Raw genomic sequence first — 11,945 nt, 5'->3', positions numbered from 1 at the left:
AATCACTTGAACCCAGGAGGCAGAGGCTGCAGTGAGCCGAGATTGAACCACTGCACTCCAGTCTAGGTGACAGAGTGAGACTCCGTTTCAAAAAAAAAAGAGTATGAGTTTCTTTGTGGGGCGACAAAAGTTTTTTGAAACCGACAGTGGTGATGGTTGTACATAGCTGTGAATATACTATAAACCGTTGAATTATACTTTAAATAGGTGAATTGTATATTATATAAATTATATCCCAATAAAGCTGTTTTTAAAAACTCAGCTCTGTACTTATCTCCTTTCAGAAATTTTCCCACACTCATGAATAAAAAGAATTTCACTTTAAACAACAGAGAAAAAGGAATCATTTATTTACTCATTATTAATTCATCAACAAACATCTATAGATCTATAGATCACTGTAAGAGGTCAGGTACAGTGCTATGAAGATACAAAGATGAACACGATTGGTCTTGGAGTACTCCAGTGAATATTGGAAAGTTAGTAAGCCATGCTATCTTTACCATTTTTTCCACTTCTTCCTTCCTAGGGTTTAAGGAGAAGAAAGGGGTCTCCTAATCCTCTTCACATTTTCAACTTTGTGCAGGGAAAATCCGCAAACTTGAGCTTCAAGTCAGTGACAAGTAAAAAAAAAAAAAAAAAGAAACAAAAGGAAAAAAAGAAAACTAAACAAATAATGAAAAAACAAAAATTAAAAGAAATCCACAAGCTGTGGTCCTCTCGGCCACTTAACTTTTACCACATCAGACTGAATTTCATAGCAAGCCTGAAAGGTGTTTTTCTCTGCTTTGGAGAGGTAGATTTGGGGTGGGGAATGTGGAGACGTCATGCTGGGCCTGGTATGCTAATCCTCCCTAATCCAGGCCAGAGCAGAGCCATTTTCCAACCATCATTTCCAAATCCTGAATCATGTGAGCAGGCTCAGGTGCTGCTCCAGGACACGTGAGTATGTAACCTCATACTTTTAAGCAAACATCCATTCCATGTGAGAGACTCACAGAGTAATGAAATAAGCCTTCACCCTTGAACAGGAAGAGGAAGCTGGCAACACATTTTCACATGCACTACTCTTCAGACTTCCCATTAATCCACAGACATCCTCTTCTGCAAATGAAGAAGGTGAAGCTCATAGAGGTAAAGTGAAACGCTCAAGCTAATCTCCATAGCTAATCGATGACAGAACTTAAATGTATAGCTGTCTTCTGACATTAAGTCCAATGTTCCCTGCACTCCATTGCCTCTAAATGCCGATTCCTTTTTTTTTTTTTTTTTTGGAAACGGAGTCTTGCTCTGTCACCCAAGCCGGAGTACAGAGGCGTGATCTCAGCTCACTGAAACCTTTGCCTTTGCCCACTGAGTTCAAGCAATTCTCATGCCTCAGCCTCCTGAGTAGCTGGGACTACAGGCACGCACTACCATGTCCAGCTAATTTTTGTATTTTTAGTAGGAACGCGGTTTTGCCATGTTGGCTAGGCTGGTCTCGAATTCCTGGACTCAAATTATCTGCCTCCTCAGCCTCCCAAAGTGCTGGGATTACAGGCATGAGCTACCACACCCTACCACTAGCTCCTTCTCAGGCCACTTGGTGGTATCTACAAGCACCTGCTCACTTGATTGCTTCTTTTCTTGGAAAGAAGCCTTTCATCTTCAAGGCCTAAAAATGATGGGGCTTTGTTTTACACATAATCCAAATAGATTCCAACAGAAGGCAGTACCACAGTAGCTAAGAGGAGATGTGAGTCACACAAATTTGAATTTGAATCCAGAGTCTGCTTTTTCAGATACATATGTCCTTGTTTGTTTTGGTTTGGTTTTTTGTTATTTTGGAAACGGAGTCTTGCTCTGTCGCCCAGGCTGCAGTGCAGTTGCGAGATCTCCGCTCACTGCAACCTCCATCTCCCAAGTTCAAGCAATTCTCCTGCCTCAGCCTCCCGAGTAGCTGGGACTACAGGCATCCACCACCACACCCGGCTAATTTTTGTATTTTTAGTAGCGACAGTGTTTCACCGTGTTGCCCAAGTTGGTCACGAACTCCTGAGGCCCGCCTCAGCTTCCCAAAGTGCTAGGATTACAAATGTGAGCCACTGCGCCCGGCCGATACATAGGTTCTTCTAATCCAAAAAGTCACCACTTAAAATAACCACCTGAACTACATCTAGGTGAAAATCCTGCCAAATTTTAAGGATATGTCCCCAAATCCAACAAAAATAAAGGTTCTACTACACACATAGACAACTCTTGAAACCACGAATACCTTCCTAAATCTAACCAAATCTACAGTCATCCCCATCCCAGCCAGCAATGCAAGACTTTTTTTCTTCATACACACACACACACACATATATATATATAACATTTTAAGAGCTGGGGGTGGGGGTCTCACCATTTTTCCAGGCTAAAGTGCAGTGGTTATGCACAGGCACCATTATAGCCTATTAAAGCCTTGAACTCTTGGGCTCATGTGATCCTCACACCACAACCCAAGTAGCTGGGAATACAGGCCATGCCATTGCACCCGGCTCTTTTTACCATATTTTGTCCTCAGTATATATGACAGAATGTCAAGATCAAAAGAAGGTCTCTTTTAGTTTCTTTTACATTTGAGGGAAGAGCCAATAAGCCATGACAAACTACTTTATTTATTTATTTATTTAAGACGAAGTTTCGCTCTTCTTGCCCAGGTTGGAGTGCAATGGCATGATCTCGGCTCACTGCAACCTCCACCTCCCAGGTTCAAGCAATTCTCCTGCCTTGGCCTCCCGAGTAGCTGGGATTGCAGGCACCTGCTACTACACCTGGCTAGTTTTTTGTATTTTTAGTAGAGACGGGTTTCACTCCCAGGTTCAAGCAATTCTCCTGCCTTGGCCTCCCGAGTAGCTGGGATTGCAGGCACCTGCTACTACACCTGGCTAGTTTTTTGTATTTTTAGTAGAGACGGGTTTCACCATGTTGGCCAAGCTAGTCTCAAACTCCTGACCTCAGGTGACCCTGCCGCCTCACCTCCCAAAGTGCTGGGATTACAGGCACGAGCCACCACCCCTGGCCTGACAAACTACTTTAGTTCAAGGTTAGCTCCCACCAAGTTTGCCCCATTTCCCTCTGCTCTGTGAAAAGGGTAGCAGGATGAAGTACCAAACAGAAGGAACTTCTATCCCCAGGGTCCACAAAAATCCATGGAACAAAGCTCTATATCTGCACCTGCAGAGGGAACCATGCTCAGTTATGGCAAACAGAAAAGAGAAACTCTGGAAGGTCCAAAACGCCCATCTTCTGCGTAACCAATCCTGCTCCTCAATCCCCACCCCACAGAGACACATGGCTCATCCTGTTTCTCCTGCCACTCTTCATATTGTTCCCCTCCGCCAGTCTTATGCACCCAACCTCATTCTTTTCCTGCTGTTTTCTACTACCCATCTGTATTTGTCATGGTGTCAGCCTCTTCCTTCAAGAAGTCTGCCTCTACTTCTCCAGAACTCTCTCTTTTCTAGTACACAGCACAGTATGTTTTTCAATGGCTCCCACAGGTCTTTTTTTTTTTTTTTTTTTTGAGATATAGTCTCACTCTGTGGCCCAGGATGGAGTGCAGTGGCATGATCTCAGCTCACTGCAGCCCCTGCACCCAGGTTCAAGTGATTCTCTTGCCTCAGCCTCCCAAGTAGTTGGGATTACAGGAGCCTGCCACTATGCCCAGCTAATTTTTGTACTTTTAATAGAGACAGGGTTTCACCATGTTGGCCAGGGTGGTCTCGAACTCCTGACCTCAAGTGATCCACACGCCTCGGCCTCCCAAAGTGATGGGATTACAGGCGTGAGCCACTGTGCCCAGGTGTTCATTTCTTATACAAGTGTCCTCTCATTTTCTTTCTCACGGTCTACAATCCCTTACTCTACCTATCCTTCCCCCACACCCTCCTCAACATCACCACTATTAGCTGTTACTAGACTGAGCTCATAGAAATATTCAGTAAGTATTTACTGAATTGAAATCAATGTAATTGTACAGATTTGGAGAAGGAATTCCAGGGAAAGTGATCCAGTTGCTCCGTACAAGAACACAAATCCATTAAGAGACAGGGCCCTAGAGTCCCAAAGTAAATATGTAGGATTTGTGGTACCAATGAACAAGTGAGGACTCCCTGCCCTCCACCAGGCAAGGGGCTTGCCTCAGACACAACTCCCTGAAGCAGCAGTCCTGACCAGAGCTGTGCAGAGCTGCTCTATGGCGCCCTGCACCAATTCTCTACGTGAAGGAAGCTCAAACTTCTCCCATTACCCAGATGCCACATTGACCTAGGCAAAAAAGTAGCTGGTACAAATCACAGTCTTGTAGGTATCCATGTCTAAAGACTGATATGGTAGGAAATGTGACTCACTCAATGTCAATATTTCACTTCCACACAAGTGCGCCAGTTAAGGCAAGCCGGTGTGGCCAAACGTAAAATAAGACGGAAACGGAGTTCAGAAATATAAACCACTTAACTTCTTCTCTGGCCTTTTGCTATCTCCATCTGTAGAAAGGGAGCCATAGTAATACCTACCTCAGAGAGTTTGCGGTAGGGATGGAATCTGGAGGTACATGAAGTGCTCAACATAGTGGCCCGCATGGTAAGGGCTCGATAACTATTAGCTGCTCTTATTATTATTATTTATTTCGCTGTGGGGATCAAAGGAGATGGAATGCAGCGTGAAGCCCCACGTAAACGTGTCGTGCAACATGAAGCCCCTCACCCTGGGCTGGGGAGCGGGTGGCACGTGTGGAAACTGAAAGCCACCATCCCTGGGACCAGGCGCAGCGCCCGCCAGAAGCGCCTCTGGTGACGGGCTCCTACTCTCCCCCAGGACGTTTCCCCCAGGATGCCCCGAGGCCCTGGACGGCTCTGGAGAGGAAGGGAGGGAAGGGAAGGAGACGGATGGAATGGGGACGTACCTGCTTTCACTGCACTCCTTCCGCTCCCTCACCCTCAGCCACTTGCGGAGGAGGAAGCGTTTTCGGCGCGGGGACGCGCTGGGTGTGGAGCAGTTGGACCACGGGGTGTCTTCGTCGCTGGAGGGCGTGATCTCGATGGACGGCAGCTGCAGGAACTCTTTGCCGGGGGTCAAGACGCCGGGTAGGTCCCGGGCCAGCCCCGCCTCCAGGCTCTGCTCCTGTACGTTCTTCATGCGGCGCATCTTGAAGCGCCGGCGGCGAAGCGTGGGGGTCGACGAACTGGACCAGACCGGGCTGCCCTCAGCCGCGCCCTGCGGCTCGGGCACCTGCAGGGCGGGCAGCGGCCGGTTCTCCATCATGTTGGCCGCCGGCATGGGGGCCGTCGCCTCTGCGCTCGCCCTGCGCCCTCCGCCAGCGGCCTCGTACGCGTCTCCCGCTGGCTGCTCCCCACCCTCGGCCCGCGGCACACTCCCCTCTCCAGGGGCCGGAGGACCAAGTTCCTTTCCCAGAGCACAGAGAGGAAGGGACGCGAGGAGACGCGGCGTGGCGCGCCGCCTCCCAGAGTCTAACTTTTCGGAGCGCGAGTCCTCCGGGCCGTCAGCCTCCGGCGAGGCCACCCGGGCGGGGCGGGAGCTGCCTGCCAGCCACCCGGTCGCCCTCCTGGGGCTCCCCTCGCGTGCCCGCTTGTTTTTCTTCCGCTGCGCTCCCTCGCTTGCTGCGTCTTTGCCTTAGCGGAACTCGGCAGCCCGGGGCCCCAGGGGGCGGTGCAGCAAACTCTCAGCGGTTTGCGTTCAGCAGACCAGGTTGGGGAGCCGGCTTGGCGCTGCAGGGAGGTAGAGAGCAGGAGGAAGAGGCAGTGGTAGGAGGGAAAGGGGGAGAGAGAGAGAGGAAGCGAGACACTGGATAAAAACAAAAAAGGAGGAGGAGGAGCGGGGGGGGGGGGCGGGGTGGGGGGGACTATCCTGAATGGACTAGCACTGGCAGCGACCGCTAGTGTAACTGTACACGGATTCCCCAGGGGAGGGACTCTACCTCCAAGTAAAGGCTGCTCCAATCAGCCTGGTGAAATAGGATCACAAACCAAACTTTCTCAGGGCAATGATTGGCCCGGCAGCTCCCATTAGTCAAATTCGGCTATTTCCTTGGGGGTGGGGGGTGCAGAGAAAGGGGAATCAATGAATTCAGTCCTCACTCTCTCAGGCCACCCATGACACAGGGTTGAAGGAAAATGAGGAGACTTTTCAACTAGCTCTTGTCTCCTAAGAAAGGCACTTTGAATTATTTGGGGGTGTGGGTAGTGGCACTGCAGGCCGGAGTATAGTCAGAGGAGGAAAGCAAGGTTGCTGGAGGCTGCTTCCAAAATGACAAGCTGAGAAGAGAGGACAGTTCTCCCGTGGCGGCGTGAGCTGAGGACACCAGACATGACACACCAAGGAAAGACAGACAATAGGGTCTGAGAGACAAAGGACACAGGACCAGTAAGGACAATGGGGGCTGAACCCTGTACATGAGCCAGCTGCCAGTACTATAGCTGCATCCTGAGCAAAGAATGAAATGAGGAGTGGGTGAGCACCCGCAAAGCAATGCCTCCAACAGAGCCCCAGGGAGTTGAGTGTACTCCCCCCCTTACATTCCTGAGGGCTGATTCAGTTCTGCTCCAGTCTGCCGTGGACTGGGTCACAGAGTCCAGTATGTCCCCATGTCATGGAACCTAGGAAGTCTGGGTCAGTCCTGGTAGCATCCCAAGATGTGCTGAACCACACTCATTCTCTAGACCCAGGCCCTAAGAGATCATCAACCCTAGAACTGATCTGTCCTATTTAGGTGCTCTCTGTGAGCACTGAGTCTAACCCAGCCCAGCTCCTAGAGCAAGGCTGTAGCACTCATTCTCCTCCTTCATCCCTAGCCCAATGCATTTGTCTCTTGGGTCAGTAACTGTTTTGTTTTGTTTTGTTTTTAAGAAACAAAGTCTCACTCTGTTGCCCAGGCTGGAGTGCCGTAGTGCAGTCATGGCTCACTGCAACCTTGAATTTCTGGGCTCAAGCTGTCCTCCCACCTGAGCCTCCTAAGCAGCTGGGAGTACAGGTGCACACCACCACACCCAGCTAAGTTTCATTTATTTTTGTAGATATGAGGTCTTGCTATTTGCACAGGCTGGTCTCAAACTCCTGGCCTCAAATGATCTGCCCGCCTTGGCCTCCCAAAGTGCTAAGATTACAGGCATGAGCCACCATACCCAGCCTGGTCAATAACTTTCAAAGAGATCATGAGAAGCACCCAAGAATATACCATGAAGTCCACAATCTGATCCACCCCTCTTTTCTGCCACTCTCAGAGCCCAGTTTCCATCTGGGAGCCAATGCCCAGCTTCCGTGCCAGGACAAAGGTCACATTTCACAAGTATCCTAAAGCTGAGGAAAATTCACACCCCTAAAGACCACAAGAATTCACTGCAAGTAAATACATCCCTGCAGTTCAGCAAGACATCAAGGGCTGACAGCTGGCTATGGGTCTACCAAGCTCTGCAATGACACTTGTCAAGTATGGAAAAGCTCAAGGCATGCTGACATTACACAACCTTTGAGAGGCTGGGAAACTGAGGGAAATATGTCTTCCTCAGGGAGAGAGATGGTGCGGCTGAAAAGCCAAGGCCAGGCCCACCCATAAATGACTCCCTGGAATGTCGGCCCCGTTTCTGAAATCCAGCCACTGGCCCTCTCAGGAGTGATTTGGTATCACTCTATTTTAACTCCCGGACATAGCACAGAAAGCAGAAACCCCTTCCCATCAGGTGTCAGGCCTGGCAAGGAGCAGGTCATCTCTTCCGGCTCCAGGGATGCTGAGGAGGCTGCGCTGTAATTCCAAACTTCAGGATCCAGAGCTAAGCCAAGTTCCACAGAGTTCGTTCACTCCCTTGTACTTCCTCCAAGGACGAGTGTTTTGCAGGGGATCTGATAACTTCCCAGTTCAAGGAACCTGCGTATTGGGTGGGCTCTTGACATAGAAGATGAGGGTCTCAGGAGCTTATGGGAAGAAAGCAAGCCAGGACACTACCATTCGCTTCGAGGCCAAAAAAACAAAAGGATGGTGCACAAGACAGGGGCAAGAAGATTCTATGGGCAACTTGGGAAGAGGGAGAAACAACAAGGGGGGAAGCTTTAAGTTTGTTCTGGGCACTCTGAATTTAAGTGTATACCTCTTACAAGGAAGAAAAGCCACCAGCTCTCTCTTCCCACACACTTCAGCCACTTTTCCCACCCACAGTAGATTCTGAACCTGAAATCCTATGAGATTTAATTTAAGTCTTGGGCACAGCAGTGGCTAAGAGTGATCATTTACATTTCACCTGGCCTGAGAGAAAACCTCCAAACAGGAATCTAAAATGTCTTGCTTGGGAAGCAGATACACAGAACTCTTAGCCTGAACACTGTCCTTACTCACTTGCACCTGCAGTCCCTTCCTTTTTTCAAGCCATAACCTTTTTGACCATTAAAACCCTGTTCAAAACACGTCCCCCAGCCCTTTCCAGCTGTTTCTCTTGCCCATGGCTCTGGCAAGTAAGATAATAAATGAGGCACTGCTTTGAAATATGAAATGCCCTGCAGCTGTGAGCCATCATTACCATTAAGACTATAAGCTCCTTGAGGAAAGAATCAAGTTTCTCCTTCCTTTAATTCTCTCCGGTATCCTGTGCTTTTTATGTGTTTGGTGACCTCTACACTTTTGGAAAGAGCTTTCATACACCACACTGTGTCTTCCCAGCGGCCTTTACAATTGATGAAAGTGGGACAGAGAGATTCAGTAGTTTATCCAAGGTCACAGATAAATGACGATGGCTAATCAATGACAACGCCAGAACTGGAACTCACGCCTTCTGAAGCCAGTTTAGAGGCCTCCAAAAGTGTAGAGAAACAATTTCTCAAAGTAGCTGATGCCAACGTCAGAACCAAAGAGTTTCCATGCCCTGCATCAGAATCTCAGCGATTGCATTTGCTCCCCAAGTCTCCCCACTCCCATATTTCTTCTCTGCAATATTTGGCTCTCAGCAACCCCACAGTTCTCTGTGAAACTGGCCTCACCTTTGCCCCCATTCCCCGCTTCCCCAGACAGGTGGTAGCCAGAACAACCCAGCCTCCCCTCTCCCACCTGCAACCAGGCCTCTGACTTTAAATGAAAGGAGGTCATATTACCAAGCAACTGTTGTTTATTCTCAGCTGCAAAGGCTCGCTTTGCCTACAGATACAAGACACCCAACACCTGTCTATTACTTCTGGAGACTCATAAACTATTATTATTATTCAATTTCCAGGAGAAAACTTAAGTGAAACATAGTAGCTTCCAGGCTAGATTTCTCCTGGGTACACATCCAAGTAAATGTGAACTGGAAGGCGCAGGCACCCCGGACACATTATTGCACCTGCTCCAGGATGCCAAGGCAAGGAACTCCCATGGACACGGGAACGTCTCCCTACAACACTGTTGTTGCAAGAAAGACAGTCCCTACTCTCAATGCTGGGACACAGAGTCTCTCCCTGACACAACATTCAGAATGGCCAATCCCAACGGTTGGCCCATTACAAGGGAAAGAAGCAGGCAGTAGGCATAGAAGAAGTGGAATTTGCAGCTGGCAGAAAACCTGGAAATACGGACAGAAATGTGGACGATGCTGAGAGCAATGTTAACTGTCTTCAAACACACAACGAAGGATGGCCAGATTTCACTCTGCAACTCTCATTTTGCTGCTGAGCAAGAGGAAATGCATTTCTGTAGAGTGCAGCATGGGGGATTTGGGATAGATGATAAACATTTACCGAGGGTAAGGCTGTTTAAGGACTGGCATGAATGACTAAGGCTGGGTAGAGAATGGCCTTCTCTGTAGATCTTTTAAAGGTAACTGGAGCCTAGTTAGAGGCGGTGGCAGGAAAGAGATGATCTCTTAAAGGCCCAGCCCACCCTACTACTGTGGGTCTCTAAGACCCAGATGGTTGCTTTTTAAAGTAGAAGCAATTCGCTTACACCTAAAACAAAGTCTGTTTGAGCTGACCTGTTACTGGCTCAATGGCATTTTGATCATCGGATGCTAAACCCTCCCTGAGACCTACAAACAGCTTTAATATCTTGCACTGACGAACTAGAAATACAGGGATCAATTACCAGGATGGTACTGAAGCAGGGAAGTGAGGGCTCGGGGAGGAAGACAGGAGAAAGAATTGGAGGGAATAACTTAAACTCTTCCCCGTGGTATCTCCTTCTGTTTCTTTCACGAGTCCTCCCTTCATTTCCCCAGGGAGGGGCTCGCTACTTTAAGAAGGGTCAGGGGACGCTGCACTGAATTGGTGTAGTTAGAGAAGGAGTGTGGAGGAGGAGGCTGATGCTGGTTAAATACAACCTAAATCAAACCACAGTTGACCAACCACCACATCCAGCTTCTCCTTCCAAGGAAAAAGGGAGAAAATGCTTCAGGACTTGGATGGAGACTCAGTTTTGGAGAACAGAGCCCTGGGCAGTGCTCTCAACCTTGGGGAGTGCACAGGATCAGCTGTTTGCTTCCAACAGCCTTCACAGGGGCCAGGGTGAGCAATGACGTCACCTCGGGAGAAGGACTATCACCAGATAAGCCTCATTGGTGTAATTGCTCATCAAAAGGCTTCGGCGTCAAAGAAGAATGTTTTGCACAACATTTGGCTGCCCTTGTACTTGACACCAAGAATACCAAGGCACAGAAGGACATTATCTCTTGTCCTCTAAATCTTGCAAGAACTTATGTGCAAACCAGGGCTGAAAAAGACTCTCTGAGGTTGCCCCATCTGTCCTTGGCTGCCCATCCCAAGGAAAGCAGGTGGCATGTGCTGGAAATTCTGCTCTTGCTTTCCTCAGAAGCATTGCAAAATACCATCAGCCTATACTAATTACCAACTAGTGACTGAGTGTGCAGACCCAAAGTCAAGCCACCTGAGTTTTGTACCCGTTTCCATCACTTACTAGCAGTTTTATTGTGGCTAAGTTATTTAACTTCTCTGTAACTCAGTTTCCTCATCTGTACAATCAAGATAATAAATGGCATCTCCTTGCTGGAGTGATTTTAAGCGTTAGTGCTATGTAGGGCACTTAGAACAGAGTTTGGCACACAGTAAGTGCTCAATAAATGTTAGCCTTTGTTATGTGTAAGTTTCCCTTATAATACCCTTCATAAGAAACAGGACTATTCTTGTTGATTTTCAATGCAGTTTAATTCTACAAGTGGTTGTTAAGCTAGAGCACTGTGTAAGTCTCCCTGTTCAGGAAGCCCTTGGGATATAGCTAGATAAATAAGATACACATGGTGCATTGAAACACATGATCTCTCAAAGCAGAATTAATTAAGTGCAAAATACAAGTGCATAAGAGGTGTGAGTGGAAAGATTGATAAATTTTAACTAGAGGAAAAGAGGCAGTCTAAGCAGGTCCTATGGAAGAACTGGTATTTAAGTTAATACTTCAAGTAGGAATTTCAATAAAAAAGAATAGGGCATTAGCAGTTGGAATAAAAGCAGTGAGGAGTGAAAACTCACAGAGTGGTTTTGAAAATAGGAAAAGATAAGTCAGAGCATAGGGTAGGACATACACGATTAGGCAATGAGGCTGGACAAACAAGGGGTCGGATTGCAGTGTAGAAAAGTTTTGTTTTGTCTTGTTTTTAAATTAGAGACAGGGTCTTGCTATGTTGCCCAGGCTTGTCTTGAACTTCTGGTCCAAAGGGATCCTCCTATCTCAGCCTTCCAAAGTGCTGGGATTACAGGTGTGAGCCACCACACCTAGCCTAGTGTTGAATTATAGATTTTATTATTTAGGCAAGGGATACTATTCAGATTGGTTTGGGTTTGGTGGTTTTCTTTTCTTTTTTTTTTTTGGTGTTGAGGGGGCTACATTACTAACCTGTATTTGGGAAGCATCAACTCTGGTGACAGCGTGAAATTTGACATTTGAACTGGAGAAAAAAGCAAATAGGAACCATAAAAACCAATTAAGAGATTATCAT

General features: G+C 47.8%; 1 protein-coding gene across 1 annotated transcript; it reads right to left on the bottom strand.

The window, feature by feature from the left end:
• Positions 1–320: 320 nt before the first annotated feature.
• LOC105528284 lies at positions 321–5,757 on the bottom strand. Its single transcript, XM_011965000.1, has 2 exons — positions 4,928–5,757; positions 321–606 (listed from the first exon to the last, which is right to left on the bottom strand). The coding sequence occupies exons 1-2, from the start codon at positions 5,299–5,301 to the stop codon at positions 573–575; spliced, it is 408 nt and encodes a 135-aa protein (XP_011820390.1). The 5' UTR covers positions 5,302–5,757; the 3' UTR covers positions 321–572.
• Positions 5,758–11,945: the final 6,188 nt, after the last annotated feature.

Source organism: Mandrillus leucophaeus, unplaced genomic scaffold (genome assembly GCF_000951045.1).
Source record: "Mandrillus leucophaeus isolate KB7577 unplaced genomic scaffold, Mleu.le_1.0 Scaffold71, whole genome shotgun sequence".
NCBI classification, from domain to species: domain Eukaryota; kingdom Metazoa; phylum Chordata; class Mammalia; order Primates; family Cercopithecidae; genus Mandrillus; species Mandrillus leucophaeus.
This window is presented reverse-complemented; position numbering and strand designations above follow the sequence as displayed.